The sequence below is a fragment of the Phragmites australis genome, chromosome 16 (assembly GCF_958298935.1).
Source record: "Phragmites australis chromosome 16, lpPhrAust1.1, whole genome shotgun sequence".
Taxonomy (NCBI): domain Eukaryota; kingdom Viridiplantae; phylum Streptophyta; class Magnoliopsida; order Poales; family Poaceae; genus Phragmites; species Phragmites australis.
Window position 1 is genome coordinate 14,937,927 of NC_084936.1, and position 27,538 is coordinate 14,965,464.

Sequence of the window (27,538 nt, forward strand, 5' to 3'; positions counted from 1 at the left end):
ACAGCACTGTAATTAACTTTTTCATGTCTACTATTATTTTTTTTATGTAAATCATAATATAAATAAGCTAATGAAAGTGGTTTCACTAATGTTTGAGGTGTGATGGGTTAGTTATGAATTAATCTAGTCGCAACATATTTACACAATCATGCATGTTACAATAACTAATTCATGAGTTCATATATTTTTAAAAGATATAGAATCATGTAAGAAGACTAACAAAATTAGTTTCATGATTTTTGGATTAGCAAAGAGTAAACTATGCATTTACCTTGGTTTAACAAATAAAATTTCTCACAGAAAATTTTGAACTTTTTTATGAGTATAAATACTTTTATCATGTAGATCATATTACAAGGAAGCCAACAAAATTTGTTTCACTTGATTTGAAGCTCAGATGAATTAGTTATTGATTTTACAAGATTGAACCCTTTTTTAGGTTTTTTGTTGAACTGCGCTGAAATTCGATAAAACCGCTCGATAAATCGAGAAAACCGAGCGGTTACCGACCCAAACCGCTCGGTAACCGACCAAATCAAAAATGCGAGAAAATCGCTCGGTAACCGACCCAAACCGCTCGGTAACCGACCAAAACCGAGCGGTTACCGAGAGGGCAAAAACACGATTTTCTCGCAAAAATTCAAAATTTACCGAATAAATTTTCTTCGAATTTTTTAAATTTTTAACCGATAATTGTAATTACCGTGGTTTTTCGATTACCGCCGGAAGTCGGTACCATGAACCATGCCTGTGACGGTTTGACCCTTAGGTCATTGACGGCGTCCCATCCCTCACCAGTAACTGCCGTTACCCCTCCATCGATGCCGTGCCGTCCCGTTCCGTTCGCGGTTGGCACCCCACCCCCCGGCTTTTACTACTACCTCCCTGCTACGGTCAATGTCAGTCAAAGCTACCCGTCCTCTTCCCCCACCCGCCTCTCCGACCCTCCGGCCCAGCAAACCCTAGCTTTCCCCACCTCCCTTCCGGAGCCTTCCATGGCCGACGGCGATCCGGAGCCGGCGCCGGCTGAGGAGAAGCGCCCAGACCCGGCGATTGCCGAGGTGGAGGAGACGCGCCTGCCGCCGGCGGAGGCCCCCGGGGTTCCGGCCGAGGAGAAGCGCCCGACACCAGAGGCGGCGGCGGCCGAGGCGGAGATGTGCCCGCCGCCGGAGCCACCCGGGGTGGCACCGTCCGTGGTGGACCCGGAGAAGGAGGCGCGTAAGAAGACGGAGTCGGAGGCGAAGAACGGGGAGAAGGTGGAGGCGAAGGAGAAGGGGAAGAAATATGATGAGGGGAAGATAGAGGGGAAGGCTGAGGCGGAAGCGGAGGGGAAGGGGAAGGTGCCTGTGGAGGGTAAGGAGAAGGAAGTCAGGGCGACCAGGCGGCCGGCTGGGGCCAGTGCGGAAACATCCATCCTCGCGGTGCCGGTGGTGGCCGTGCCATGCTTCATCGTGCCTCCGGGGTTCCCGGTGCGTCTGCCGTTCCTCTCTCTGTCTATCCTTCGCTCTCTTTCGATGGGCCCTGGATGAGGTTTTGATGGTTTAGGAGCATGCAGTTCATTTCGTGAAGGATTTTTTCCCTGATGCTCCATGCATATTATTTGAAAGCTCGCAGTTGTGAGTTGACTCATAAGTGGACAAAGTGATAGTTGATTTCACATCCTAGTTAGCCAATCAGAACTGATGCTAAATCATAGTATTAAGTTTCTTGTGATGGCCAGTGCTAGAAATGGTGCCAATTAGCACATCAGTATGTTAGGTCACATTTATGCAGTTTCTTGATATTGTGCTGGATTGGAATTACAATTTCTAGGTATACAATCCAGGGGAGGCTTGGCACTGGGGTAATGCTATTGGTGACATGCCGTAGCTCGTGTGTTAAGTGTAGCTGCATATTGCAACAGTTTTTTTTGCAGTTGTATTGCTTTGCCATCTTCAGAAATTTAGTGCTCCTGTGATTAGTAAGTTTCATGCCAGGGCTTTGGGCCTCTTAGTAATAAGGACTTGGACTTCCTTGGGATTAATTAACATGTAACCAAACTGATAGTTCATTTGTGTTGTAGCCTGGTACGGAAGCAGAACTATAATAAATGGCAACATGATTACTTATATGCGATAAAATAGAGCAATTTGGAGTTACGTAATATTCTGAGGTTTGTTCTTGTGCAGTTATTCTGGTAGAACTACAATAAATGGCAACATGATTACTTATATGCGATAAAATAGAGCAATTTGGAGTTCCGTAATATTCTGAGGTTTGTTCTTGTGCAGTTATTCTGGTAGAGCTTGCAATTATATCGTAGATCCATAGTTAATAGTTTATTGCTGACAGTTGAGTGGTTTTCTTGCAACATTTTTAGTTGTTATTTTGTCATCTTTTGTAATTTTACTGCCCCAGGGTAGTCGGGTTGGGCTTTGAACAATGGATTTTTTTGTTTTGAATTTTAAATCCAGGTGACGCATAAGATTTTTTCTGCATTTAGAAGTGTTAGTAAGAAACCCCTTTGTGTGTGTGTGTGTGTTTTCTTTTTCTTTTTTTGGGGGGGGGGGGGGTATGCTGGATGCTGGCAACATGTCACTGTCTGTTTGAACGAAAGTAACAAAACAAACTTGGCTACCTTTTAGCACACCCTGTAATGTGATTTTTTTTTCCCTTTAGAAGTATGCCATGTTTAGGCTGAAGCAAAACATACATAAACTTGTTTAAAAAAGTAACACATGATGTTGACGAAAAAATGATACAAACTTACAATATTTTAGAAGTTTGTAATTCCTTCATGTGTAACATAAAACAATCCAGGCAGTGTTCTAAAAACAGGTATACTCAGCTGTATACAAGGAACGGGTGCCTCTACTAGAATCAGCGTTTAGGCCAGATTATGCTTCGGCTTATACCTTATAATCACCATTTGGTGTGTGGTCGGTTCCATTATTGGTTACAAAGTTTTAGAACCTTGAATCCAGGCACTAATTTTATGGATATGAGTGTGCAACTTAATATTATAGATACCATTCTAAGTTCTTACACAATATAGTAGTACAAATGTTATGATAGGATGATATCTATGTGTCTTGATCCTAGTGGTTCTTGTTAAACATGAAGATAGTAGTTCTTAAATCGAGTCCAATACATGTCAGGTCACAGTGTCATCTTCTGTTTCATGTGGTAAATGGCTGGATTAATCTTGACGATAGGTAGTATAAAACTACAGTATATCAGTATCTTATATGTATCGATCCCATAGGGTTTCCTGTATTCTCGGGGCATAAGTTCGTATCTGGGAAAGGAATCCTTAGACGTTTGGAAACTACCCGCAGATACCAGGGTATCTTGTAAACAGAGAAGTTTATCTCTAAGGATAACAGAATCCTGCTTGGAAAGGAGTCCAGAGGCCACACGATGATCCCCATATAGATACGGAGCCAGGGGTCCTTGCGGGGGACAAGTCATTAGAAGCCGATTCTAGCCCACAAAAGCCTCAAGCGCACCACGAGCCCCAAGCCTTCTGTACTCGCAATCTACATCCATATCTTGCCGAGACTACACACAAGGAGCCCTCGACAAGGTTTAGATCTATCTAGGCTGGCCAAGACCCCCTCCCCCTTGTAATCTATCTCGAACATCAATACAAGATGACATGACGTAAGGCTATTATCTTTTGGGATGTCTGAACCTGTATAAATCTCTGTGTTTTGGCGTAAGATTCGGCTACAGGGAGTATCCCCTACATCCTTCACATATTCGTAAGATCGACGGTTCACAAAGCATCGACAAATCTTGTTCAACTTATCACAAATATCCTAGGTTCTTGTATTTTTTGGGTAGTACTTCACCTAAATTTGAGGTTGGAAGATCTTTCATTGGTGGGTATAAGTTATTAAGCTTTCTTGCCTATGGCTTGTCGCATAGGATCTTACTAGAAATGCACTGCTGTGCTACTTGGTTTTCATGTCAACAATGTACAGGCTATCATTTTTTTACAGTTCTATATAATGCTATCTTTTGTTGGATTACTTTGATTTGTAAAAATCTCTTTTTTGAAAATTAGGGCCACTTTACGATGAGTCATCAAGCAGCTTTGGCGAGTGTTACAGCTCAGGCACAAATGCAGCTGCAATCACCAACCTCATCTGCGTGTTCGGAAGCGCCATCAAGTCCATTTTATATAACACCTAAAGCCCTAGTGCCACTGCAGCAAGCTCTGCCAGTAACTGAAGGAAGTGTTTGTAGTCCAATGGCAGACAAGTCATTATCATCTGAGTCAAAATCGCATCACCATGTTGTTGTAAATATGGTGGCTGATGGCTTCAACTGGAGGAAATATGGTCAGAAGCAAGTGAAAAGTAGTGATAATTCCAGGAGTTACTATAGATGCACTAACTCAGGTTGTTTGGCTAAAAAGAAGGTTGAGCATTGCCCTGATGGCCGCGTTGTGGAAATTATATATAGAGGAGCACATGACCATGAACCCCCACAAAAGACCAGATTTGCTAAAGAAAGAGTGGTTCCTATTGGTGTTCCCTCTGGAGACGAAACCTTGCGACTTGTGAGCACAGATATTGTAGAATCCCGTACACCTACATATAAGTTAGACCAGAGTGCTGCCTCTGAAACTTCTGAGCAGCATCTCTTTTGCTCAAGTGACTGTGAAGGGGATGCTGGTAACAAATCCGAGGATGAACATCCTAGTGCAGAGCCCCAGCTGAAGCGAAGGTCATTTTACTGTTGGGATATTTGCTTCAATCATGTTTTCGTGATTAGTTGTTTTTAGTTCTTACCTTTTGTTTCGTTTATTTTGTTCTTCGAGCAGGACAGTCAAAACCACAACACATAACTTAACCCCGGTTCTCAGAACTGTTAGAGAGCAAAAGATTATGGTGCAGGCTGGAAAGATGAGTGATGGATACAGATGGCGTAAGTATGGACAAAAAATTGTGAAGGGTAATCCAAACCCCAGGTGGGTGCTGCTATATCTCATCCATAGTTACAGCAGTTACATGATTGCTACTTTTATTCTAGGTCAATTTTACGATGATGTGCACTTAAACATCAATGGATCACAGCACTGCAGAGCAATGTTACACTCTGCAGTTTTATAGTTATTTTTCTCCACCCTGTGGTGATATTTAGTATTTTTACTTGTATTTTGCTGCTAGAGGCTTTTCATCTCCTCATGCCTCATTATGCCTTTTCTTTTCCTGAGCTGGAGGTTTGGATTATTCTGATCTCAACTTCTGGGTAATGGGTTGTTCCATTGAGCCTTTCGGTAGTAGTGTTGGTTTGATAATTTAAAAGAACTATTTGTCCCTGATGCACATATTACATCTGATGGTGCTTTGTAGCAGAATATCTGATGCACGCCATCCGAAGTCACATCTTGCAATAATTTTTCTTTGTATCATATGTGTATGGAAACAATAAGATATTCAAAAAATATGGCAGCATTTTTTGTTGTTGATCACAAAGGTCACATTTTTTTGTATTACAATACAGTAGTAACACTTTCAAAACTACCCAGAAAGTTCCTTTGAAGTTTAAAAGACAAATCTATTGGCACACTGTTTATGTGATTGAATCAATATAATGATTAGCAGTCCTTGGTGAAAATTTGCAATCTTGGACGTAGAAGTGCATATTAGGCCTTATGATGAGATACTGGTGATTACTTTGTACACCACCTGTATGTGTGATCTAGTGTGCTGTTGTTCCTCCTCGTGTTGGGTTTGGGGCCAATACGGTGATACAAGGGTAGTACTGAGTGGTAATTTAAAGGGGTGATACGGTGATGTTGTAGCAATAGGATTGCGCTATGGAAATTGTTGTACTAGATGCGTAGGTGGACAGTGGAGGCACAATCGAAGCCTGGTGAGAAACTTCCATCATGCAGTCAATGTTCCTTATGACAACTTAACCCATAGTATTGTTGTTTTGTTGATTGGTGTCCCATTCTTGATTTGTGCTTAAGATGAACTTGATTTATTGCTTGTTCCAGTCTGCAATTTCTTTTCGGTAAAATCATGCCAATGTCCAAGGATCACAAGTTCCGCACACCTTTGTTGTTTGAGCTGTCTTTTATTAAAAAGCTATCAGATATTCAGAATATGCTACAACTTACAAATTTTCATTGACTACTGTAGATATGCTATAATAAATTCTCGCTGGCACCAGATACAAGTAGTTGCACATTTGAAACAAAAAGTTACACAAAGATTGAAGATACAGATTCATTAACGGTACAGCATATGACATCCAAAATTCAATTACCAGCATTTTAAGGTGCATAAACCCAATTCATTAACCTTTGCAGTATGCGTTCTTTCTTTAAACTTTGTTTATCATGCTGTGCCCATATGTCATGTTTTACTAGGTAGTGTTTTAATGAAGTTGCATTCTGAGTCAACCTTTGCAGGAGTTATTACCGCTGCACACATGGTGGATGTCCTGTCCGTAAGCATGTTGAGAAAGCACCAGATGATGTTAACAATATCGTAGTGACTTATGAAGGTAAACACAACCATGATGAACCATTTAGAAGCAGCAGGGAGTTGATAGACATACCACTTTCTGTGGTCACTCCACCAGCAACAACGACTGAGCAACCCAACACATCAACCTCATCATCAGTGATAACTTCATCAGCGACGGCCACTGATCAACCCAACACATCAACCTCAACACCAGATGAGAAACCTCCAACCGGCACACAGAAGGATGCCGCCTGTGAGTCCGTTAAGGACACCGCTTTTGAACTTGGAGGCAAGAAGGTGCTTGAATCGGCACAGACACTGCTCAGCATCAGAACTAATTCTGATGACATGAAGAATTCTGTCATGAAAGAGACTTCTGCTGCAGTTCCTGTCCAAAACAGTTGATTCTGTTGGGATAGGGTGATTGATATTTATTGGTTTCGTGATCTGTTATTGTGTTAGCATGTGTATGAGATGAGGGTTGGCATTCGGCATTATGTGGAGCTCTGGTGAGCATTTGACGAAGCATTAGGTTCTGGAAGCCATGACCAGTTTCCTCGTATAGATTTTCAATCCCTAGTGTGTATAGGTACTGTATTTCTTACGGAGGCTAAGCAACAAGGACCCCAGATGACGTGTAGGGGTGCTCTTTAGAACAATCTTTGTTGTACTGTTCTAGTTTGATTTATTGCTAAGCAACAAGGAATGGACATGATGTATGCTGTTTGCAGTTTATAATATCTGCACCATTTGCTAACACTGAAACTCCATACCTACATCCCGCAGTAGGCTTTATGGGTAGAAACTTCAGCTTGTTAGAACCATCAGTGCTTGCTGTTAAATTTGGCTTTTGTTTTGTGGGTTTCCCAGACGATTATCGGTTATCGGTTTGGAGGCATAGCTCCTGACGATTTTTCAAAAAACTTTAGAGATGCTTTTATAATCGGTGCCCAACTTAAAAGGAGGTTCAGACGGAGTTTCAGTAGTTCGTGGAAACTCAAGGCTTAGCGTAATAACCTGATCTCTTAGTGTTCTGTTTTCAGTATGAGTAGCTCAAATGTTCTGCTGATTTAGATGGATTCGGGCCAGCTTAGCGTGTTCTAAACATAACATCACTTCGTGATGACAAAAGTATAAGAGATTTGATTTTTTTAATAATATTATTTTATTAAATAATTGTGAAAGTATTATCCAAAATTCAATATTTGTAGAAATAGGTGCGTGTGTCGGCACACCTCGAGTCGACAATCCACGTGGAATGACGTGGCAGTGGGGCCTGTGCCTATTGGCATGCACGATAGACCGAAAGGGTCTATCGGCACACTGTGTGTCAATAGGTCCCGGGTACTGTGAACAGGTATGCCGACAGTGGTGTTGTAGTCGACAGGCGTGTCAGCAACGGTATGCCAACAAGCCTATTGGCACACTGAGTGCCGATAGGCCTGTCTGCGAACCGAGGGTTGACATGTATTTTTTAATTTACTTATATTTTTGTATTGGACTGTTTTTATATCCACCAATAATAATAATAATAATTTAATGGAAAATTGTAGTGGAATACGACGCAATGGTGTAATATTGAAATGTAAATTATCCGATAAGTGCAATTGAATATGAAAATTTTAATCGTGCAAACCACAGACGGGCTACACATAGCGACAATGGCATGTGCTATATAATTTTCATACCAACATAGGCACGAACCGACTATGAACCTAACATATCTTAGGGAATTTAAATAAGTCAATTACTACTGACGCAAACCACAGACAGGCCACATACAAACTCTAATAGTGACAATGGCATGTACGGTACAGATTTCATACTAACCTAGACATGTACTGACTCTAAATCTGATATGCCTTAGAGAATTGAAACTAGCTGATTGCTACTGACACTCTACTGAGTGTAATGGGGGTACTTTCCCTTCCTCAACAGCTTAGGTCCAGCTTCACGCACCCGACATACCATCTCACGCTTCTTCTCCCTATCTGCCTCACATGCCTCCTCCTTCAGATGATTCTCCTCCTCTCTCAGCTTTCGATGTTCCTCCTGTATGCGTTTGCTGGTAGCCTCTGTCATCTCATCCGCTTCCATTTTATGGAATCATCTCCATACTGCTTGGTGCTACGCATGCAGGAGGAACAAATCTGCTTGACTCTGCTCAGTATCCAACCACTGTATGAAGTCACATAGTGGTGGCGAAGACGCAGCAAAGAAGAACAAAATCATTAGTGGTAAATGACAGATAGTTGTGATATAGTTTTATAAGATATGAGTACATAACTACGGTAGCCACCATGGTTGCTGCCCTCCGGTAGGTCGTACTCGTAGTTGGAGCACATGAAGAACCTCCTGTCGTTGGTGTCTGAGAAGTCATTGGACTTCTTAACCCTATAAAGATCTCCACACTAGAACATCAGAACTTTGAACCCAACAGGGGTAGTAGCCGACATTGACGTCTTTGGGCGAGGAACAGAGGCCATTTTGGTATGAGTAGAAGTGTTTGGTTTGTTTGGACAAGGTACCCCATGGACTACTATTTATACTGAAAATCAGTGATGGTTCATGTACTAAGTATATGAAAAAAGTTGGGGGCAAAGGTACATCAGAAAAGGCTACGTCTAAAAACCCTAAACCTGAAAAGGCAACGTCTAAAAAGGCTATGTCTAAAAGGTTATGTTTGAAAAGCCTATATCTGAAAAGGCTACCTCTGAAAAGCCTATGCCTCAAAAGCCTACAAATGAAAAGGCTACGTCTGAAAAGCTTAGATCTTAAAACGTTAGAATTAGGGTTTAATGTTACGTTTAGCATTGTACCTAGGGTTTAAGGTTAGGTTTAGCTTACCTCCAGTCGCGGGCATGTATCTATAAAAGGGTTCGTAGACTTCCAACCGAAGCCACAAGAAACAATGGCTACTAGAGGTGGGAGAGGGAGAGGGCGAGGGTCAAGTGGCACGGGGAGGGCACCAGTGATCTGGTCATGTTTCTTTGATCCTAGTGCGTATGACGACACATTCGATAACTTCCCTTTGCAGCGGAAGAGTGAGTTTTAGCCACCACTTCATCTTAGGACTTACGACCACCCGAAAGTGTAGTGGCCGAAGTGTTCCCATGGATATGACTACATCGTGCAGATGTATGATGGTAGCATTAATGGAAGGTGTTGATTCTTCTACTATCCTCTCGGGAGGGTGAGAGCGCTAACAATTTCAAAATCATAATATAAGATATGTTGCTAATAAAATTGTATGTATTTGCAAGATTCCAACGACAATGACAACTAACGCTACACGAGATGGGTCGATCCTCCTGTTAAACAAAATATCCAAGATTACATCCATCACCTCCAAGACCGTATCTTTGACTTGCAGCGTGAGGTTGATGCTATTCCAACTCCTCCTAAGGAGGACACACCGGTCATCTACATCGATGATCCTACAATATGTCTTGATCCCTAGTGCCCCTGCCCATGTCACCAAAAGTATGCTCCTCCCCCTCCTCCAGCACCACCGATGCACTATGGTGATGGCAGGTGCTGGGAGTTTAGAGAGTCATCACAATTTATTCTAAGTCAGTATGACTAGAAGCACTATATCCTGATATGTTGCCTTAGGGTTATGATCTATTTCCTTGTATCGTGTTATTCCAATTTGAATAAATGTTTACCCCATCATGTAATGTCGTATTCTGGGTGCACACGTATTAGTACTAGAGTTCGAAGTGCGAATGGTTTTTATTTGCAAAGTTGGAAGTCCATGGGTTACAATAGATCCTATTGCGTGGAGTGGGATTTCCCCCCTTCTTTCACGTGCTGCTTCGTGCTCCGCTTCTTACTGGTGACATAGGAGAGCTTGACGCCTCTGTAGTAATTCCTCACGCCTTTGAAGTTCTGCCTCCTGCCTCTCAAAAGTCCTCTCAGAGATGATGATGCTCTTCTTGCCTTTGAAGATCCTCATCTTGTCACTTGCATTTTTGTTCTTGTAGCTGATGTACCTGTTGGCGCTCTTGACGTGCCTCCTGGAATTGTCATGCTTTCCCCATTCTTATCTCATACTCATGCTTGGTTTCAACCTCCCTGATGTACCTCCCATTGTAAGATGGGCACACCATGTTTATCAATTCCTTGAAGTGGCAAGGCTATGAATGAAAAATGTGATGTTATGAGAGTTGTTTGTAGTACAGACTTGGGAGGTGAGAACGAAGTGAACAAGATGAACACACCATAAAATCATCGTCAAGGTTAGGACACATGAAGAACCACCTACCAAAAGTCTTGACAACAAAAGAGGTAGACATCCGAGCTCGGTTGCCACACCTGCATAATAGATGTTCGTGCCATTGGGGCACTCCCATGGGGTTGTTCCTCCAGAAATCCATGATGCACTCCTCCTCCTCTTATCAGCTCCTCTCTTCTATCGAGCTTGCGGTTGTGCTATGTGCACTAGAAAGAGAAACAATGTAATGGGGCGAGTCCCCCAAGTGGGTTGCAGTCGTATTAATAGGGGGTTCCAGTTGGCACTCCAAGTGCTAATATGTGTTCCAGGAGACAGGCAGGACTACACATCAATGTTTTTAAGGCTGAAATACCATGACACTGGTACACTTTGAAGACGGAAAGTACCCCACACTGCTACACTTTTGTAAGGAACAAAATGATAGGAAATAGAAGCAAAAGCATAAGAATAGTGCATCGGATAACATGGGCATCAAAGAAGCATCATACATAATATGACATGCACATAACATAAATAACATAAAACATATGCAACAACTACCTAGTGCAGGAGCCAAGGGGCGTCGGCATGGACATGGGCACGCTTGCTAGGCATGCCTAAGGCCGTTTGGTGGCCTGCTGCTCAGTGATGGATGTGGTTGATGGAATACGATAGGGGGTCACGAGAGAGGGTGGCAAGATCATCGAGTGTCTGCAGGGGTGGCATGATCATTCTGAGAGGGCTGCATTGGAAGAGGTGCCCCTGCTGTCGGAGATAGGCCCTGCACATTGGGTGCCACCTCCATCCAGACATCAAGTAAGCTAGCTGACAAGCCGGATGGTGCGGCAAACAAGTCTGGTAAGGCTGCTACATGTGACCCACTTGCCACGCCATTTTAAATATCATGCAACAAATTAGCATGCAATTGTAATGTACAATTACGAGGAATGTATTAGAAATGGCACCGAAGTCCCCGTGGCCTAACCTGGAGTGGGCATGAAGGGTGACAATGGCCTAACCATGTTGTAATTTGCATCGAACTGGTGACAAGGGCGCGATGTCAAAACATGACATCATAGTCTCAATGCATGCTGGAGACCTCCTTAGTGTGCTAGGCTCAACGCGTGGCAACCTCTGGCATGAAGCGTATCAAACCCCCTCCATGCAACAACATCTGAAGTGACGAAGCATGCCGATAAGCTCGGCCTGATCAACTTAATGTGGGACCACTTCAAAACGATCGGCAAACTCGAAGAGCTCAGTGCCAACCTCCCTGCAGATATCCATCTACAATGCACAAGACAACACATTTAATATGGGAATGAAAGTGAGTATAGGACAAGAAGTAAAACATGCCATGGCATGATACGCCACCGTAGGCTTCAGGGCAAACATGTCTGTGATCTCCAGCTCATGCTGTGGTGGATCGGCAGGTACTGGGAAGCACCTAACATGTGTCGCCGTGTGGAACCAACACAAGTAGGAATCCTCGGTGGATGGGTCATAAGGTCCACTGGGGATGTGGATGTATGCAGATGCATGCTCTCACTGCTCGATCCAAGACTGCATCTTCGCACTCCATGTTGCATCATATACGATGCCCTGACACTTCCTCAACATCCTGGAAAACAAAGTTATGATTATGGAACTGAAAACATCATGAGTAATAAACATATAACAAAAAATATTTACATGTGAGTACTATTCGTTGGGTGACGCTGTAGGGGGAAGTGCTGAAGCACGGTGTGGGTAGTAAGGCTCCACGGTGATGTCGAAGACCCACTACCGCCTCATCAGCCAAAGCACCTGGGCCTGGTGGCACAAGCTAGAGAGGCCACCAAGGGCATGACTCATGATCGCCTCATGGTCGCAGGGTGTTCACCACACCCTGTCCGTCTATAGCTAGTCAAATACGATAATGAACTAGGGGTACTAAGTGCATGTCGTCCCCGTCGCCCACCTTGGCTACAAAAAAGTAATGTATCAGATAGTTAATCATAACAAACAAATAGTAGATAAAATGCTAGTTGTATTACTTACATCATGATTGCAACAGAGTGAACACATCACAGGGCTGTCCACTAGGTCTTGAAGGCCGAATTGGTCTGGGAAGTAGAGCGAAGCATTGTACAACTCGTACAAACTTAGCTATGGACGTCCTATGTCAAAATGCTCATACGACCATAGGTTCAGCGGTAGAAAACAACCTGTGATCGAACCCTCCACACTTGTCCTGGGGTGCACACATCGAACAATGCTCGATAGGTCTATGTAAGAACTATGGAGCCCTAACTGTACTGAGGGATCTGGTCAAGGGGGGTGTCCTTAATCTGCTACGAGAAGGAGACCAACTATTTGTCGATGGTGTCATGGTGTGTGCTGGTGAAGAGGACCCAACCAAAGAGCCAGAGGAGATATGGCTTGAGGTGCTGCCTCACTCTCCAGTCCTCCGAGTCTGCTATCAAGCAGTGGGCATGGAACTACTCGAGCCAGCCCTTCACTAACCCATGCTAAGAGGTGAAGATCGCCTAGGCTGACCCCTGACCTGGAGGGATGACAACCTCAAACCAAAGGAGCATCTCCATCCTCCATCTGGCGTGCACGTCCAGGGGGTACACAGCTGCCTCGGCTATGGGCAAGCCTAAGAGCATGGAGACATCATGCAGTGTTGGTGTCATCTCACCTACAGGAAGGTGAAAGATGTGCATCTCCGGCCTCCGCCACAAGCATTGTCAGCAAGGACCAGTCCAGGAAAATCTGGGGTGCGGTCCCTAGTCGGGTCGAGGAGGTACGTAAAGGGTAGGAGACTCGAGGCCCTCAACCTATCACAAATATATAAGGAGAGTTAGATACTGGGGGATTTACAAGAACAAAAATACAATGGGCGGTCATATTACCTTGGGATCCATTGGTGGTCAAGCCTGCAGTAGTGGTTCGGAGTCCGTAGTCACAAGGGTGGGTGGAGGTCAGAGCCCTGCAAGTGTGATCGATGTGTAGCATCGCTCACCAGGTTGATGAGATCCATACCTGCAAAAAAAGGATGTAGCAAATGAAACCATTGTGTCACAAATATAACATAATGAATATTACAACCATATAGAAATAAAATGTAAGAATTGGACAATAATAATCGAACTCACAGTAAATACAACAGAATGAATAGTACATAGTTTGAAAACAGATTACAAAATCAAAATGTTCCAACACATTGCATATTACAACATAGTCTGAATATTACAATAGTACGATACATATTAAAAAAGCTTGATACATATTGCAACATAGTGCAAATATTACAATAGTTCGATACAAATTACAACATGGTCTGAATATTTCACCAATTCGATACATCTCATAATATAGTATGAATATTACAACAGTTCAATACATATTATAACATGGTCTAAATATTACAATATATGAGATCATGTGATGAAAAATTAGTTTGATTGATGAAATTGGCAAAGTAAAGTCATAATGACATTTGGTTGATTGTCATGAGTTGCTAAGATATGCTTATGTTAGCATGTTGATTTTGCTTGGAGTTTGCGTGGTGTTGCATGAACTGATCTTGAGTCAAGTTAGGAAGGACTTGTGCTCGTACTCGATTGTTGTTTGATTCATATGCAGGTGTTGCTCTAAGGCGAACGTGGTCGATGATGGATCGATGAACTAAGTTCAAGAAGGAATTGAGGTTCGGCGACTAGGTTCAGGAGGAACTGAGGTCGTGGTGATCGAGGATGTCATGCAGGACGTTCGAGCTGAGAGAATAGTGCGTATGGAGACAAGGCTTCGCGATGGACGCAGGAGGCGATCTGATCGTGAGAAGACGTGAAGACTAATTCATGTTCAAGTCGGAGCAGGCACGAGGGAGTCGTGTGGTGGCTGGACTTGAGACAAGAGTTAGTGTCAGAGACAAACTCTGAGTTGGTTACGTATATGCATGTATACATGGGAGATGTGCATGCATGATTACGTAAGAGTTGTTGGCTAACTAGCTTAATTAGCGAAAGTTGTTTGTCCTCTTGTGATTAGGGGAGGATGGAGATCAGATTGAATATAACAGGGAGTTGTAGTTCGATTTAGTCATGTTTGTGCGTGTGGCTACCCTATAAATAGAGAGGTCTGTTGTATTGGGCAGAAAAGCACAGAACAGGGCAGCACAACGCAGTAGAGAGATAGAGAAACTCGAGAGAGAGTTGTTTGAGATTTCGTGGAAATTCTTGTTTGATGTTTTGAAGAGGCATCTTGTAAACTCATCTATGCAATGAAAATCAAGTTTTGTAAGTTGATGAGTTGCTGATTCAGAATTTTCTCTCTGTTCTATATTCTGCATGCTCGATTTTGGTTTTCAATTAACTTCATGTTTCTATGAAGTTTCATCTTATTTTAATCCATACAAAACCTTGCTAGAATATTTAGTGTTTGATCTCAGAAAATTTCGTGTGGATTTGGTTTGATCTTGAGTAGCTTTTTTTCAACTCGGCTAGGTTTTGATCTACTTGATTCTAGTTGATATAGTTTGCTTTTGACTAGGCATAATTCTTGATCCACATATCCGATTTACTTGATTCTTGTGGGGTTAGTTTTGTATTTGAATCTTGTTTCTTTTGACCAAAATTGAGAGCAATCTAACCAGCAGATCTTTATCTATAATATTTTTACTAGAGCTTATGCAATCTGTTTTGAGTGGAATACCGAGTATAAATCGAGTTACGATTTGGGTGAGTTAATCTTTGAATTTGATTTTTGCAATCATTCAACCCCTCTGATTGGGTATTTTGAGAATATTCGATTCTACAATTGGTATGAGAGCCTTAATCCTTTCTAATTGACTTAATTGGTAATTAGAAACATGGCTTCAGATAGGCATTCCACAAAACCTTATATTTTTGATGGAGTTAATTTTCAATTCTGAAAGGCCAAGATGGAGGCCTACATTCAAGTACAGGGTTTTGTAATTTGGAAAAAGGTCTATAAGCCATATGTGGTCCCTGAGAATAATAAAGTGACAGCACAAAATATGTCTCATGTCGAGGCGAACAGCAAGGCGAGGAACCTGATCATCCAAGGCTTGGGAAGGAGCGACTTTGATTGAATAATACATCTCAAATCGGTGTAAGAGGTATGGAAAGCACCCTATGATTATCATGAAGGTTCAACTACTATTAAAGAGGTACGTCAAGATTTATTTAAGAAATATTACATGTGTTTTGAGATAAAGCCTGGAGAGTCACTAGATGATTTCTTTGCTTGGTTTAATAAAATTCTTAGTGATTTGCGTGCTATTAATATTACATACACTGATGCTGAGAATGAACATCAATTACTAGGAGCTTTAGATATGTCAGCGTGGAAGATAAAAGTTACATCTATTAGAGAATCTACTGTCATAAGTTCACTTACATTAGATGTACTTTATTCTAAATTAAAAACTCATGAGCTAGATGTTTTTGCTAGGAAGAACGTTAATAAATCAATTGCTTTGGTCTCTCAACCTAGTATGTCTCATATTGAATCTTCTTTATCAAGTTTTTCATTATCTTCTATATCTTCACTAACTAATGATCAGCTTGAGTTGATTCCTGAAGAAGATTTAGCACTATTTTCTACTCGATTCTCTAAAGCATTCCAGAATGTGCGTATGAGGAAGAAAGGAAGTGGAGGTCCTCAAAGATGCTATGAATACGGTGATCTCAACCACATTCGTTCCAATTGTCCTAAGCTTGCAGATAAAGTATCAAAAGATGAGAAGGAGAAAAAGAAGTGATCATTCAACAAGAAGAAGAAAGAAAAGCTTTCTTAACCGCAAGGTTGTGCATCGAGTTCTTTCAGCGCTCGAACAAGTCAACTTGAGTGACGTTGATTCAGAGAGCAGCGAGGATGACACAACATCTAAGACCAAGATATTGCGTGATCTGACTGAATTGTGTCTCATGGCAAGCAACAAATAAAACTCAGTCAAAGATGAACTTGATAGTGACAAAGATGAGGTTGAGATGTGAGATTGAGGCGAGATGTGGGCGGTGTTAGGGGTATCTTCTGCCTAGGAGGAGTCCTCTGGGTAGATCGGGAAAGGAGCCCGGATGCCATAGACCGCTTGCATCGTTTAAGGTCGTCCGTCGGTACAGTTGGCTCTAGCACTTTCCGTACTCACTACATGCTGATCTAATGGTAAGGTAAACCAATTATCATATGTCGTGCCCGACACTTGCCTTGCGGCTCTATGACGTGTAAGAGAAAAAGAAAAGGAGAAGCAAGGTGGCAGGGAGCCGGAGGGGTCCGGGACACGCTTACGGTAACCCCGGTGCAATAATAGCATTGCAAGTGGGTGGTTCCGGGTATGAGAAAGGTTGACTCGAGTACCCCCTTGTGTGTACTTTCGTGAGTAGCACAAACCGAATGGTCCTCGAGTCGTAAGGGTAAAGTTGTACCTCCTCCAGAGTGTAAGAACAATTTGAATTGCCGCGGTCTCGGTCATGAGCATGCTATTATTTCATTTGTATCGGTTGTAGAGTTTACGAATGTGGGATAAGATTATGGTATGATGGAATTGGTTGGTAGTTTGTTGATGAGATACTATGGTTACTATACATACATGTTTAAGTTATGGTTTACAGCGTAGAAAGGTAGTTATTTTTGTGTTAAGTATAGATGCTCACACATATGTGTCTAGGTTTCTCACCGCATATGTTTTACTTAACCTTGTAGCCAACTCTTGCTAATAGCTCAATGCATAATCCTTGGAGTCGAGCTATGTATACGTGCTCTATATGGTTTAAGTCTTGCGAGTACTTTCGTACTCATGCCTGCATTTTCAGGTTCTGCTGGTGAGGATGAAGCGGTGTTTGGCTACTTCATGTCTGCCAATGCAGGTGGTGGGCAAGAGTAGTACATCCTACTCTAGTGAGGCGTAGCTTTTAGGGTGGAGCCTAAGGGCATTTGACTCCACTCTCCTTTCGTTGTCGTTAAGATAATCTTCCGCTGCGTAGTTTCTCTTTTGTAAACTATTGCAAATGATTGTATGCTTAAGAACTTGTAATATAACTTTAATTACTCGCTCTTTCTTAAGCTATGCTGTGATGTACATGTTGGAAAGGCACATGTTCTGATTTTGGGCACAAAACACGTGCCGGGACTACCAGGATTATATTCTGGTTATCCATTGAGGTTGTGATTATGAATAATGATCCTTCTAATGATTAATTAGAATACTGCTTGGATGATTCCTCATACAATATCACTCACTTCTACAAGGATGACATGAGAAAACCACCGTGTCAACCCAATTACCACAGATTATTGCCATTGTTTCAAAAAATTTAGCTCCCAAGGCTCCCATTGCCACCTGGTTTCACGACACCTAGGAATTAAAACTTGACCATCAACTGTTGTTGTGCCGGACTAACTTGCAGTAGATTATGCAGTCATCTAAACACTTTGGTCTGCTTCATCTCTCCTGGACAATTCAGTGTTGCGTCCACATAGTGAAAGTTACTCAAATCCACCCCGCTGTCACAATGCATGATATATCCATGACCTAAAAAACTCTGAAATCCACTACAGTCGACATCCCTGATTCAACAACCATACTAAATTCTGTCAGTTAAAATAATTCTAATGACCCTACAAAATCTACTGCAATTTAGTATTTTTGACCTCTACATTTCTATTCTACCTATCCATCAAATGTACTGTTAATTTCTAAGCAAAACTGACAATGTTACGTATTCTACATGTACCCAAAAATCTACTCTAAATATTCTAACAAGTGTATTTTAAATGTTCCAAACATTCTACTATAAATCTTTTAAATAGTATAGTATATATTTTTCTAAATATTCTAACCTACAAGTTCATTCCTAAATATATCATGGATTTCTATATATTCTCTAAATTTATTGTTTTGAAGTAGTTTTCTACCTAAAATTTCTAAGTTTTCTACTCTACATCTAGTCTTTAAGTATCTATGTCTCTACCCTAAATTTTCTAATCTAGTTATAGTCTCTATCTAAATTTTTCTAGAATTAGTTTTCTACATCGAAGTAGTAAAACAAGGAAAAAAAACTTACCTTCCAAAGCCTCTATGGAATCCTCATTGCCACTTCGCGCCTCACCTCACCGCCACCTCTAGTCGCCACACCGCGCCTTTCCCCATCACTACTTCTATCTCTCTCTCGATCTCGCCTGTCGTATGTGAGAGAAAGACGAAACGGGAAAGAAATCGGTGGCAGCTAGTTATTAAACGCATGTCAATATTCTACATGCCGATAGGCCTCGTGTCACATGTCAGGCCTCCGTGGTGCGCCGAGTACTAATGTGGCACCGCGCTAGCACCGAGCCCACCACCTATCGGCCCACCATGTGCTGACATGCTTCAGGCCCACTGTCCACATAGATTGTTGGCACGGGGAACGCCGACAGGTCCCTAGTCGACACTTTACGTGCTGACATGCACCTATTTCTGCAAAATTTAGATGTTGGATAACATTTTTGCAATTTTCCAATAAAAACAATATCATTTAAAAAAACTCACAGATGTGATATGTGTACATGGGCTGCCCTACATTGAGGCTAGGCTATAAACGAATTTTGGATGGGAGTGTTAGGGTCTGTTTGGTATAGTTCTAGTTCTAAGAATTTTTGGAGCTAGCTATTATTAGCTTTACGATTCATCGAGTTAAAACTGTGGATACACTGATGGTGTTTAGGTGAACTATTTTATCTCTATTTTAATATAAAATAGAGATTTAAACTACTTTATCTTTACCTACAAATTAAAGATTTGACGTGGAGCTGAGAGCTAGAGCCCTATTTGAGAATCCACTATTATAGTCTATCAGGTTTAACAAATCATCACACATCCTGGCACCTGCCCTAGCTCAAAAATCATGTTCCGCGGTCATTGGAATCCAAGTCACGGACGACTTTAGTGTGGGGCTCACGTAAATTTTTTTGAAATTTTTTCGAGAAAACTTTTCTTGTTAACTTTTTTTCTCAAAACTTTTTGAGTAAAATTTTTCTTGTGCAATTTTTTTAAAAACAAACTTTTCGAGCCAAATTTTTCTTGTGCAAACTTTTCCTAAAAATACGGAGGGAGAAAAAGATTCCAAAAATGGAAAGGTGGAGGCTATCGGGGGGTGGTTCGCGCGTTGTGCTGCGAAAGCGCGCGCGAATTAGGTGCGACCGCCCCATGTGGTCTTGCCTTTCTTTTTTGTTCATCCTCTGTCCCCTCTGATTTCTTACCAATCGAGTAAAGCATGCATTGTGAATTGAAATACCACTGAGAGCTCTTGAGCTATAAATTCTCAGTAAATCTATATCCAAAGCAATGGAGACGATCTTGTCTTCTACTTCTGCGCCAGTGCAAAGCTGGGAGCCGGCTCGAAGTTCTTTACCGCCTTCTTCACGGCCTCGATGTCGACGTCGATCAGCTTCCCCGTCGCCGACGCGACGACGGTGAAGTTGCTCTTGTCCTCCACGTACGGCAGGAATAGCCTCACCTTCTCCGTCGAGGAGAACAACGCCACACTGGCAAAAGAACAGAACGCGTACGGCATGGAATGAGTAAAACAACTACGAATCGAACACACTGATTGATTACTTACCATGGCTTGTCGCGTGCGTTGGCGAGCTGCACGGCGGCGGTGTTGGTTGCGACGACACCGGCGGAGTCGTTGATGAGGCAGGTGAGCTTGAAGTTCAGAGAATGCACGGTAAGAACTTGAGTCATCTCTGGAATGTTCCAAGCTGCAATGTATGAAGATTCATGGAGGACAGAAGAGATCATGCATCAATGGCCTACCTGGCCTGGGGTGGTGATGAACAGGATGTTGGTGTCCTCCCCCACTATCTCCTCAATCTCTTCTCTGTGCTTCTCGTGAGGGATCACGAACAGAGGCTTCAGCCCCTTGTCATCAGAGCTGCTGAGAGACGAAGAGATCACTCACTGTTTATCACATTGCCAGGAGCCCCGGATAGAATTGTCGCTGTGTAGTAGGAGTGACTAGTAAGTGAACCTGATCTCCTTGGCTATCTGTGCCCAGTGTTCGAGCGGGAGGAGGCAGTCGTCGTCGCCCCTGGACTTCATGTTAGCGACGGAGTCCGAGGCGATGCCGTGGACGACGACGTACTTGCCCTTCTGGACGCCCGCGCGGTTGTACTTGTCCTCCACGTATGCCCGCAGCTTCTTGGAAATGGACACCCGCAGAGGCGGTGTCGGCTGCCGGGGCACGTCCTTCGCCGGCCGGGCGATCCACTCCAGCATGTCATTGTACCTGACAAAATCTTCCTAGAACTTGTAAAAAGTTTGAAACTTGGCTTATTTGATATGTTGCCATCTCAACATTCATGGAACTGGATATTAGACTCGTGGAGACGGAAATGGTGTTTGCGCTGCGAATAATCTTACATGTTGTACCCGCCGTCGGCGAGGTTGGTGGTCGGCGGCTTGAACATCTCGTTGAGGAACAGCCCTGCGCCGGCACTGTTGACGTTGGGGTACACGTAGCCCACCTTGTCGCGTGCCGACGACATGAAGAGGAAGAGCGCGTGCCCGATCCCGGCCAGCCTCGTTGACAAGATCAGATCGTAGTACCTATTCTGGCAACCGCAAGAGCATCATGAGATTCATCGCAGTCGATAGGGTGTGCTACTACATAGTTTGGACTTTGGCGAAAACCAATTAAAATGCAGGGGATGAGCCGCAGGCGCAAAATGACCAAGTTTAGCAAACTAAGTAGCACAAATGTGACTTCTAGATAACTCCCTCTTCAAATTTTTTGGACGTTGGATGCACATTCATCATCAAATTTTGCTAGCAGCTCATGCAACAGATGATCGTTAGTTCAACCATCCGATTCCAATCGAACGGGCAGGAAATCGGCCATTAGCACAAAACCCATGTCATGGCAGAGGATCCGATTCCAAGTCCAAGAAATGCAGGTTACCTTGAGCACGCCGAGCTGGTGGGTGTACTCCGCGGGCTCCGGCCAGTCGTCGTCGGGGTCGTAGACGTTGGCGTACCTCACATTCTTGCACATCTCGTAGACCTGCTTGCCCCTCGCCGACGCCACCACGTCCACCAGCACGCCAGGGTACCGGTCCTTGAGCAGCTGCACGACGGGGAAGAAGAGCACGTTCTCGTACACTCCCCCGGACACGACGCAGCACGCGCGCCGCACGTCGCCGCGGACCTTGGAGGCGAGGCTGTCCAGCTCCGGGTTGTAACCCTGCGGGAACCGAAGGAACCCGTACGGGTTCGCCGGGTTCTCCGGAGGCCGCGGGTCCTCCTCCTGCTTCCCGCCGGAGAACACGCCCTGGTAGTCGAACTCCTCGTCGGGCCCATCGTCGAACGGGTCCAGCCACGGGTTCTTCTTCTTCGCCGACGCCACGCTGACGCGGCGGCCGGGGTTGGTGGAAAGGAGGTAGCAGCATTGCCGTGCCGCGGCGGGGGCCTTTGCCGGCTCCGGCGCCATGGCCTTCGTCGTCGTGGGCGTGAACATGGACGTCGACATGGTTGGTGTCTGGATGGCAAGCCTCCTTATTGCTCAGTTGCTCTTGCTCTAGAGTTTGTTGATGAGCTGCTAGCTTTGGATATCGTTGCTGCTGCTATGTGTGTGTGACTGCTTCTTTTCCTTTCTTTTCTTCTTTTTTTTTCTGTTGAGAAGGTAAGGGAAGAGAGGAGGGAGAAGGGATTTGGATTGGGGCCTAGATGTGTGGATGAGCAGGGATAAAGTACGTGCATCTTGGGTTTTGTTTTCTTGTGCTCTTTTTTTTTCCTTGCTTCTTTTGATGTAGCAACCCATATAAACTACATATGGTTTTGATGTCCAACAGGGTGATAGGATATTGGGTCCCACTATTGCAGAATCGACTAAAATCAAACAAACTTACACTTGACACAGCACGTGTACTTAAACCTGTAGACACGCCCGTAAACTTGATAAGTACACGAATCTTGAAACCCATCGCACGTCACATAATGTTGAGCGAAGGAAGCAACCTTTTCAAATGATCGAACAATAGCAAAACTCTGTGGTGTTTGGTCTGTCTGGAGATTTGGACACTTGGAGGGACACATTGAGAGTAATATGATGTGCAAAGTGAGAGTGTGATGTAATGGACTCATAAGAAGTGCAGGCAATGTTAGGAGATTTATTCTGAGTGGATCAATCCATCGCTTCCCCAAAATTTTTAGATATTCGAGTTATGACATTTAACTTTTACATACAATTTCTAAAATGCAATTCATGTTTTGACGCTAAATAGATGGGAAGTACACTGAAATAGTAGTTTTGCCTTCTTCATTCTGATCATCACGTCCTCTTCTTTCTACAGCATGACCTTTTCAACGTTACCTTCACCGTTCCACGGCAGCTTGTTACTGGTGGAGGTATCATAAGGTTGAGGTTACCGAAGACAACGTGATTGCTGAGGGCCGGCGTTCACTTTACTGTAAATAAAGTTTACCATTGGTTACTGGCAAACACAACTACTATAAATTAAATTTTGAAGGAATGTTTTGAAACAAAATTCTAATAAAAATATACTACTACAGAACATCACATATATAACGCATTATCAATACCGATTCAACAGTAATCGACACTAAAAACATATCAATGCTAGTTATTAAACTCCCGCGCGTAAACAATAACTAAGGAGCAAAGAACCGGCACTGATAGTCAGTTTCAATGCCGGTTCTACCTACCAACCGGCACTGAAGATTTCTATTCTTACAGTTTATCTTTAAAAAATTCATAACTTTTTTAATCGAAGTCGGATGGGGAAAAAATTTATATGAAAACTATAGCTCTCGATGAGACATACAACTTTGTAGTTGAAAACTTTTTAATTTGAGGTCATTTAAATACTCAAATAATTATAATAAAGTTGCAGCAGTGGTCGATGACAACTCACATTAAAAAATTCATAACTTTTTTACACGAAGTCGGATGGGGAAAAACTGTATATAAAAATTGTAGAACTCGACAAGATGTATAACTATTTCATTTGAGGTCACTTAGATATCCAAATAGCCATTCAAACGTTCGATCATAAGATGTCAGAAAGGTTTATTGTGCTACTATACTCACAAACGGATGATAGCTGAGATGGTTAGAGGGGTCACGTGTGCGCACAGGCTATGAGGTCTTGAGATCGAGTCTCGGTTGTTGTCACACCCTGATTTTCATATTTCTTAAATTTCTAAAAATTTCCAAGATTAGACTATAGATTAAATAATTAGAATAGGAAAATTCATATTTTCTAAATTCAAATTCAAATTTGAATTAAGGATATTAATTGTTTGAATGCATTCATGTTGAAAATATGCATATAGGTTTTCTTTGGATTTTGTTGGGTTTTATTTGAGCTCACTTGGAGTTTTATTTGAATTTTTTTGAGTTAAATTATATTTTCAAAATACTAAAACATTTTCATAAGATCAAAATATTTTATTGGCTTTTAAATGTTTTCAAAAAGCTTTCTGAAGTTATTCTAGGGAATTTTTTAGGCTTTATTTGGTATTTTGTTTGAAATTTTATTTGTTTTTCCTCTTTTATGAAAATTCAAGATAAAAGAAAACCTAATCTATCTATTCTAGTCAAAGCCAGTCCGGTCCAGCCTTACCTCTCCCTCCCGGGCGGCCTGTCATTCTTCCCCTCTCTTCCTCTCCAGCATGCCCCAGCTTGCCTCTCCTTGGGTCGTGCTAGCGCAAGCCGGCATGTCCCTTTCCTCTCCTCTCTCCGCCTGGGCCCAGCCGCCCTGGCCCAGCGCGCCTGTTGTCACTTCTCTCTGGGCCTCGCCAGCCAGCACCGCACCGCAGCTGCCGCTAGCCAAAGGCGCCCGCACCCATGCCGCCTTCACCATGCGTCACCGTCGCATGGGGCCACCTTGCTGTCGTCTCTGCCTCAGTCTCGCCCGTCTCCGCCGAGTTCGAGTAGAACTCGACTCCCGCCATCGCCTTTGGGGTCCCGAACTGCCCCGCGTCCCCGAGCCCACCTACATAAGCCCCTGCACCCTCCTCGATCTCTCCCCGTCCCAAAGTCATCCAGATCCTGAGCGAACTCACCGAGTTTCGAGCTCACCGCCGTCATATCCGCCTCCTCCATCGACCTCACCACCGAGCCGCCCTAACGCCGCCTTGCCTCCACCGTCCCGATCGTCACCAACCGTCTTCCCAAGGTGAGATACCCGAGGTAAGCGCCAAAACGGAGTCCTCGTGTCCTCCTCTCTATGTGCCGCCACTCGTCGGTGCAAGACGTCCACCGGAGCTCCATTCCAGCCATCTTCCGGCAATTCATCGCCGTGTCAATCCCTCCACTGCCATCTTCTTTTTGTGCCGCCAGCCAAAAACCATCGGAGATAACCACAGCCATCGGATTCATCATCAAGAGCCTAGATTAGATCAGGCATATACCTCTTCACTAGCCAATAAAAGACTGACACGTGTCATCTCTTAATCCAGTCAGCGCATGTACCACATCGGCTGCCACCTCGCCTTGCCACATCAGCCAATCTGCATATGTGTCAATCCATGTCATCTGTCATGTCACCAAATCCAGCCTAGTCATCTGTCCAGTCATTAAATCATCTTTTACTGTACAAAAATAATTCCAAGAATTCCATAAAATAGCTCTTTTGCAACCTAGCCCTTGAAATTTTCTATTTTTATATAAAAGCCCTATCTTTTTACACAATAGTCCCTAAACTTGTCTAAAATTACAAATATGTCCCCTATTTTTACAAAAAGACCCCTAATACAAGACTAAACAAAGAGGAACAAAGTGTGTATCGGTAAGGCAATGCTTGGATCAGGAATTTTGTTGCGATCACACATTGAACAAAGAATCAATCTCTGACTTGAATAAACAGCAACAACTCATGCAGAAGTTTCTTTAAAGCTCTATCTAGCCTGACATTGAAGGGCGTCGAGTGCCAGTTCACCCTTTTGTCCTACAACAATCCACTAAAGGGTAAGTACATCATTAATATGTCACAAGAAATTTTCCTGGCGTGTTTTGTGTACCTCTCTGGCTTGTTGTATTGGGGATTCCATTAGTTCCTGAATCGGATTTGGAAGAATAGTACTCATTGTCCTGCTTTGTGCAACTCCAGTAACTTCTCGCTGTACCCAAGATCGTAACACCCTCATGGTTATGGATTGGAGACCTTCATGGAGATGATGCATCTGACAATTGCTTAAGGTCACCAATAGTCAAAGCACCCAGGACACCCTTCTGCTCACTCAACTCTCTGTGCACAAATGAAGAGTAAGAACCATGGCAGCACAAGAAAATAACAGCAAAAAAATGAAAAGCATGAGAATAAGGCATTAGCATCTGTAGGCAGGTAGCTGGCATGGGCATCAGCAAGCAGCAACTGCCGACAGTGTGAGGCTTTGCAGCAACGAATTGATGAATATCGTAGCTCTAGTTCTTCTCTTATAATCTATGGCATTCTAACAAAAATCTGGAAGCACGGGCATTGGCATCTATAGGCAGACAGTTGGTTGCCAAGCAGTAGCACCCATGGACAACAACAATTGTGGACAATGTGAGGCTTGTATTCATGAATTGCTAAACATCACAGCTCACGAGTTCTCTATGGCACTTTAGCAAACACGTGAGCCGCACCTATTTCACTAGAATGAGAAAGTGTGTCGCATACATGTAAACATGAGAGCACACTCACCTCAGCTCCTTGCCAGGGCTTGCGTCGGTGACCACCTCATCCGCGACCTTCACAGCCAGCAGTGGTGTCGAAACCTTCGCCCCGTGCAACGGCGGAGACGCCTCGTTCAGCACAACATCGGAGCTGGTGCCAGCGCAGGACTGGATTCCCAAAGCCAGAGCCCTCACAAGATTAGGCCGCGGTAGGGACCTCGCTGGTGACTGCCTTTGCGACTTCCACCAACGGAGCAGCCGGTCGCCGTCACCACCGAAGCAAGCGAGGAAGCAGCCCATGGATCCAGAGATGAGGGGCAAGGGCGCAAGGCAGGGTATTTTTGTCCAATAGAATTGTTATCTCAATCGCAAACCTAACTTATCCAAATGTGATATAAGTATAATTTTCATATCCCTATCCTTAACCAACTACTTCATATCCCATCTCATATCCATATCCCAAACCCACCACCTATTCAAACAACACCAAGGTGTATACAGATGGCATGGTCAGGTATGGACTTCTAACAGCAATAGGTGGACCTTGTGATTTACAAGAAGCCTTGACTGATAGCAACTGAAAACAAGCAATGGACAGTGAATATACGGCTCTCATCAGCAATAAAACTTGGTAGTTAATTCCACCAAAAAAGGGTAGAAATATCATTGATTGTAAATAGGTGTATAAAATAAATCACAAATCGAATGGTACTATAGAAAGATACAAGGCGAGACTAGTTGCAAAAAGGTTTAAGCAAAGATATGGCATTGATTATGAGGATATCTTCAGTTCGGTAGTCAAGGCTGCTACTGTTAGTCAAGGCTACTATTGTTGTATCCAAGGGAAGGAGCCGTCATCAACTAGATGTGCAGAATGTGTTTCTTCATGGTGTTCTAAAAGAGGATGTTTATATGAGGCAACCACTAGGTTATAAAGACAAAAATAGGTCGCACTATGTTTGCAAATTGGACAAAGCTTTATATGGTTTAAAACAGGAACTTAGAGCATGGTATTCTCGTCTTAGTGTCAAGCTTCAAGAATTAGGCTTCTGTCCATCTAAGGCTAACACTTCCTTGTGCTTCTATGCAAAAGGTGGAGTTACTATATTTATGCTCATATATGTTGATGATATAATTGTTGCAAGCTCTTCACAAGAAGCAACTATGGCATTGCTTCCGTACCTTAA

The 27,538-nt window shown here is 43.2% G+C and overlaps 2 protein-coding genes across 5 annotated transcripts; one reads left to right on the forward strand and one right to left on the reverse strand.

Moving 5' to 3' along the window:
- The first annotated feature begins 886 nt into the window (after positions 1-886).
- Positions 887-7,224, forward strand: LOC133895264 (probable WRKY transcription factor 4). 3 transcript variants are annotated; one of them, XM_062335430.1, is made up of 5 exons: positions 887-1,469; positions 4,049-4,713; positions 4,811-4,957; positions 6,138-6,233; positions 6,410-6,548. In XM_062335430.1, the coding sequence occupies exons 1-4, from the start codon at positions 996-998 to the stop codon at positions 6,229-6,231; spliced, it is 1,380 nt and encodes a 459-aa protein (XP_062191414.1). In that variant the 5' UTR covers positions 887-995; the 3' UTR covers positions 6,232-6,233; positions 6,410-6,548. The 3 variants fall into 3 exon arrangements, with proteins under 3 accessions (XP_062191414.1, XP_062191413.1, XP_062191411.1); XM_062335429.1 differs by having other exon boundaries at positions 6,138-6,276; positions 6,410-6,547; XM_062335427.1 differs by lacking the exon at positions 6,138-6,233 and having other exon boundaries at positions 889-1,469; positions 6,410-7,224.
- A 12,707-nt stretch (positions 7,225-19,931) lies between these two features.
- On the reverse strand, positions 19,932-22,350 carry LOC133896288 (photosynthetic NDH subunit of subcomplex B 1, chloroplastic-like). Of its 2 annotated transcripts, none has more exons than XM_062336864.1 (6): positions 21,633-22,350; positions 21,095-21,285; positions 20,703-20,960; positions 20,489-20,606; positions 20,292-20,377; positions 19,932-20,214 (listed from the first exon to the last, which is right to left on the reverse strand). In XM_062336864.1, exons 1-6 carry the CDS (start codon positions 22,197-22,199, stop codon positions 20,034-20,036), a joined length of 1,401 nt encoding a protein of 466 aa, XP_062192848.1. In that variant the 5' UTR covers positions 22,200-22,350; the 3' UTR covers positions 19,932-20,033. The 2 variants fall into 2 exon arrangements, with proteins under 2 accessions (XP_062192848.1, XP_062192847.1); XM_062336863.1 differs by having other exon boundaries at positions 20,489-20,609.
- Between the last annotated feature and the right edge of the window lie 5,188 nt (positions 22,351-27,538).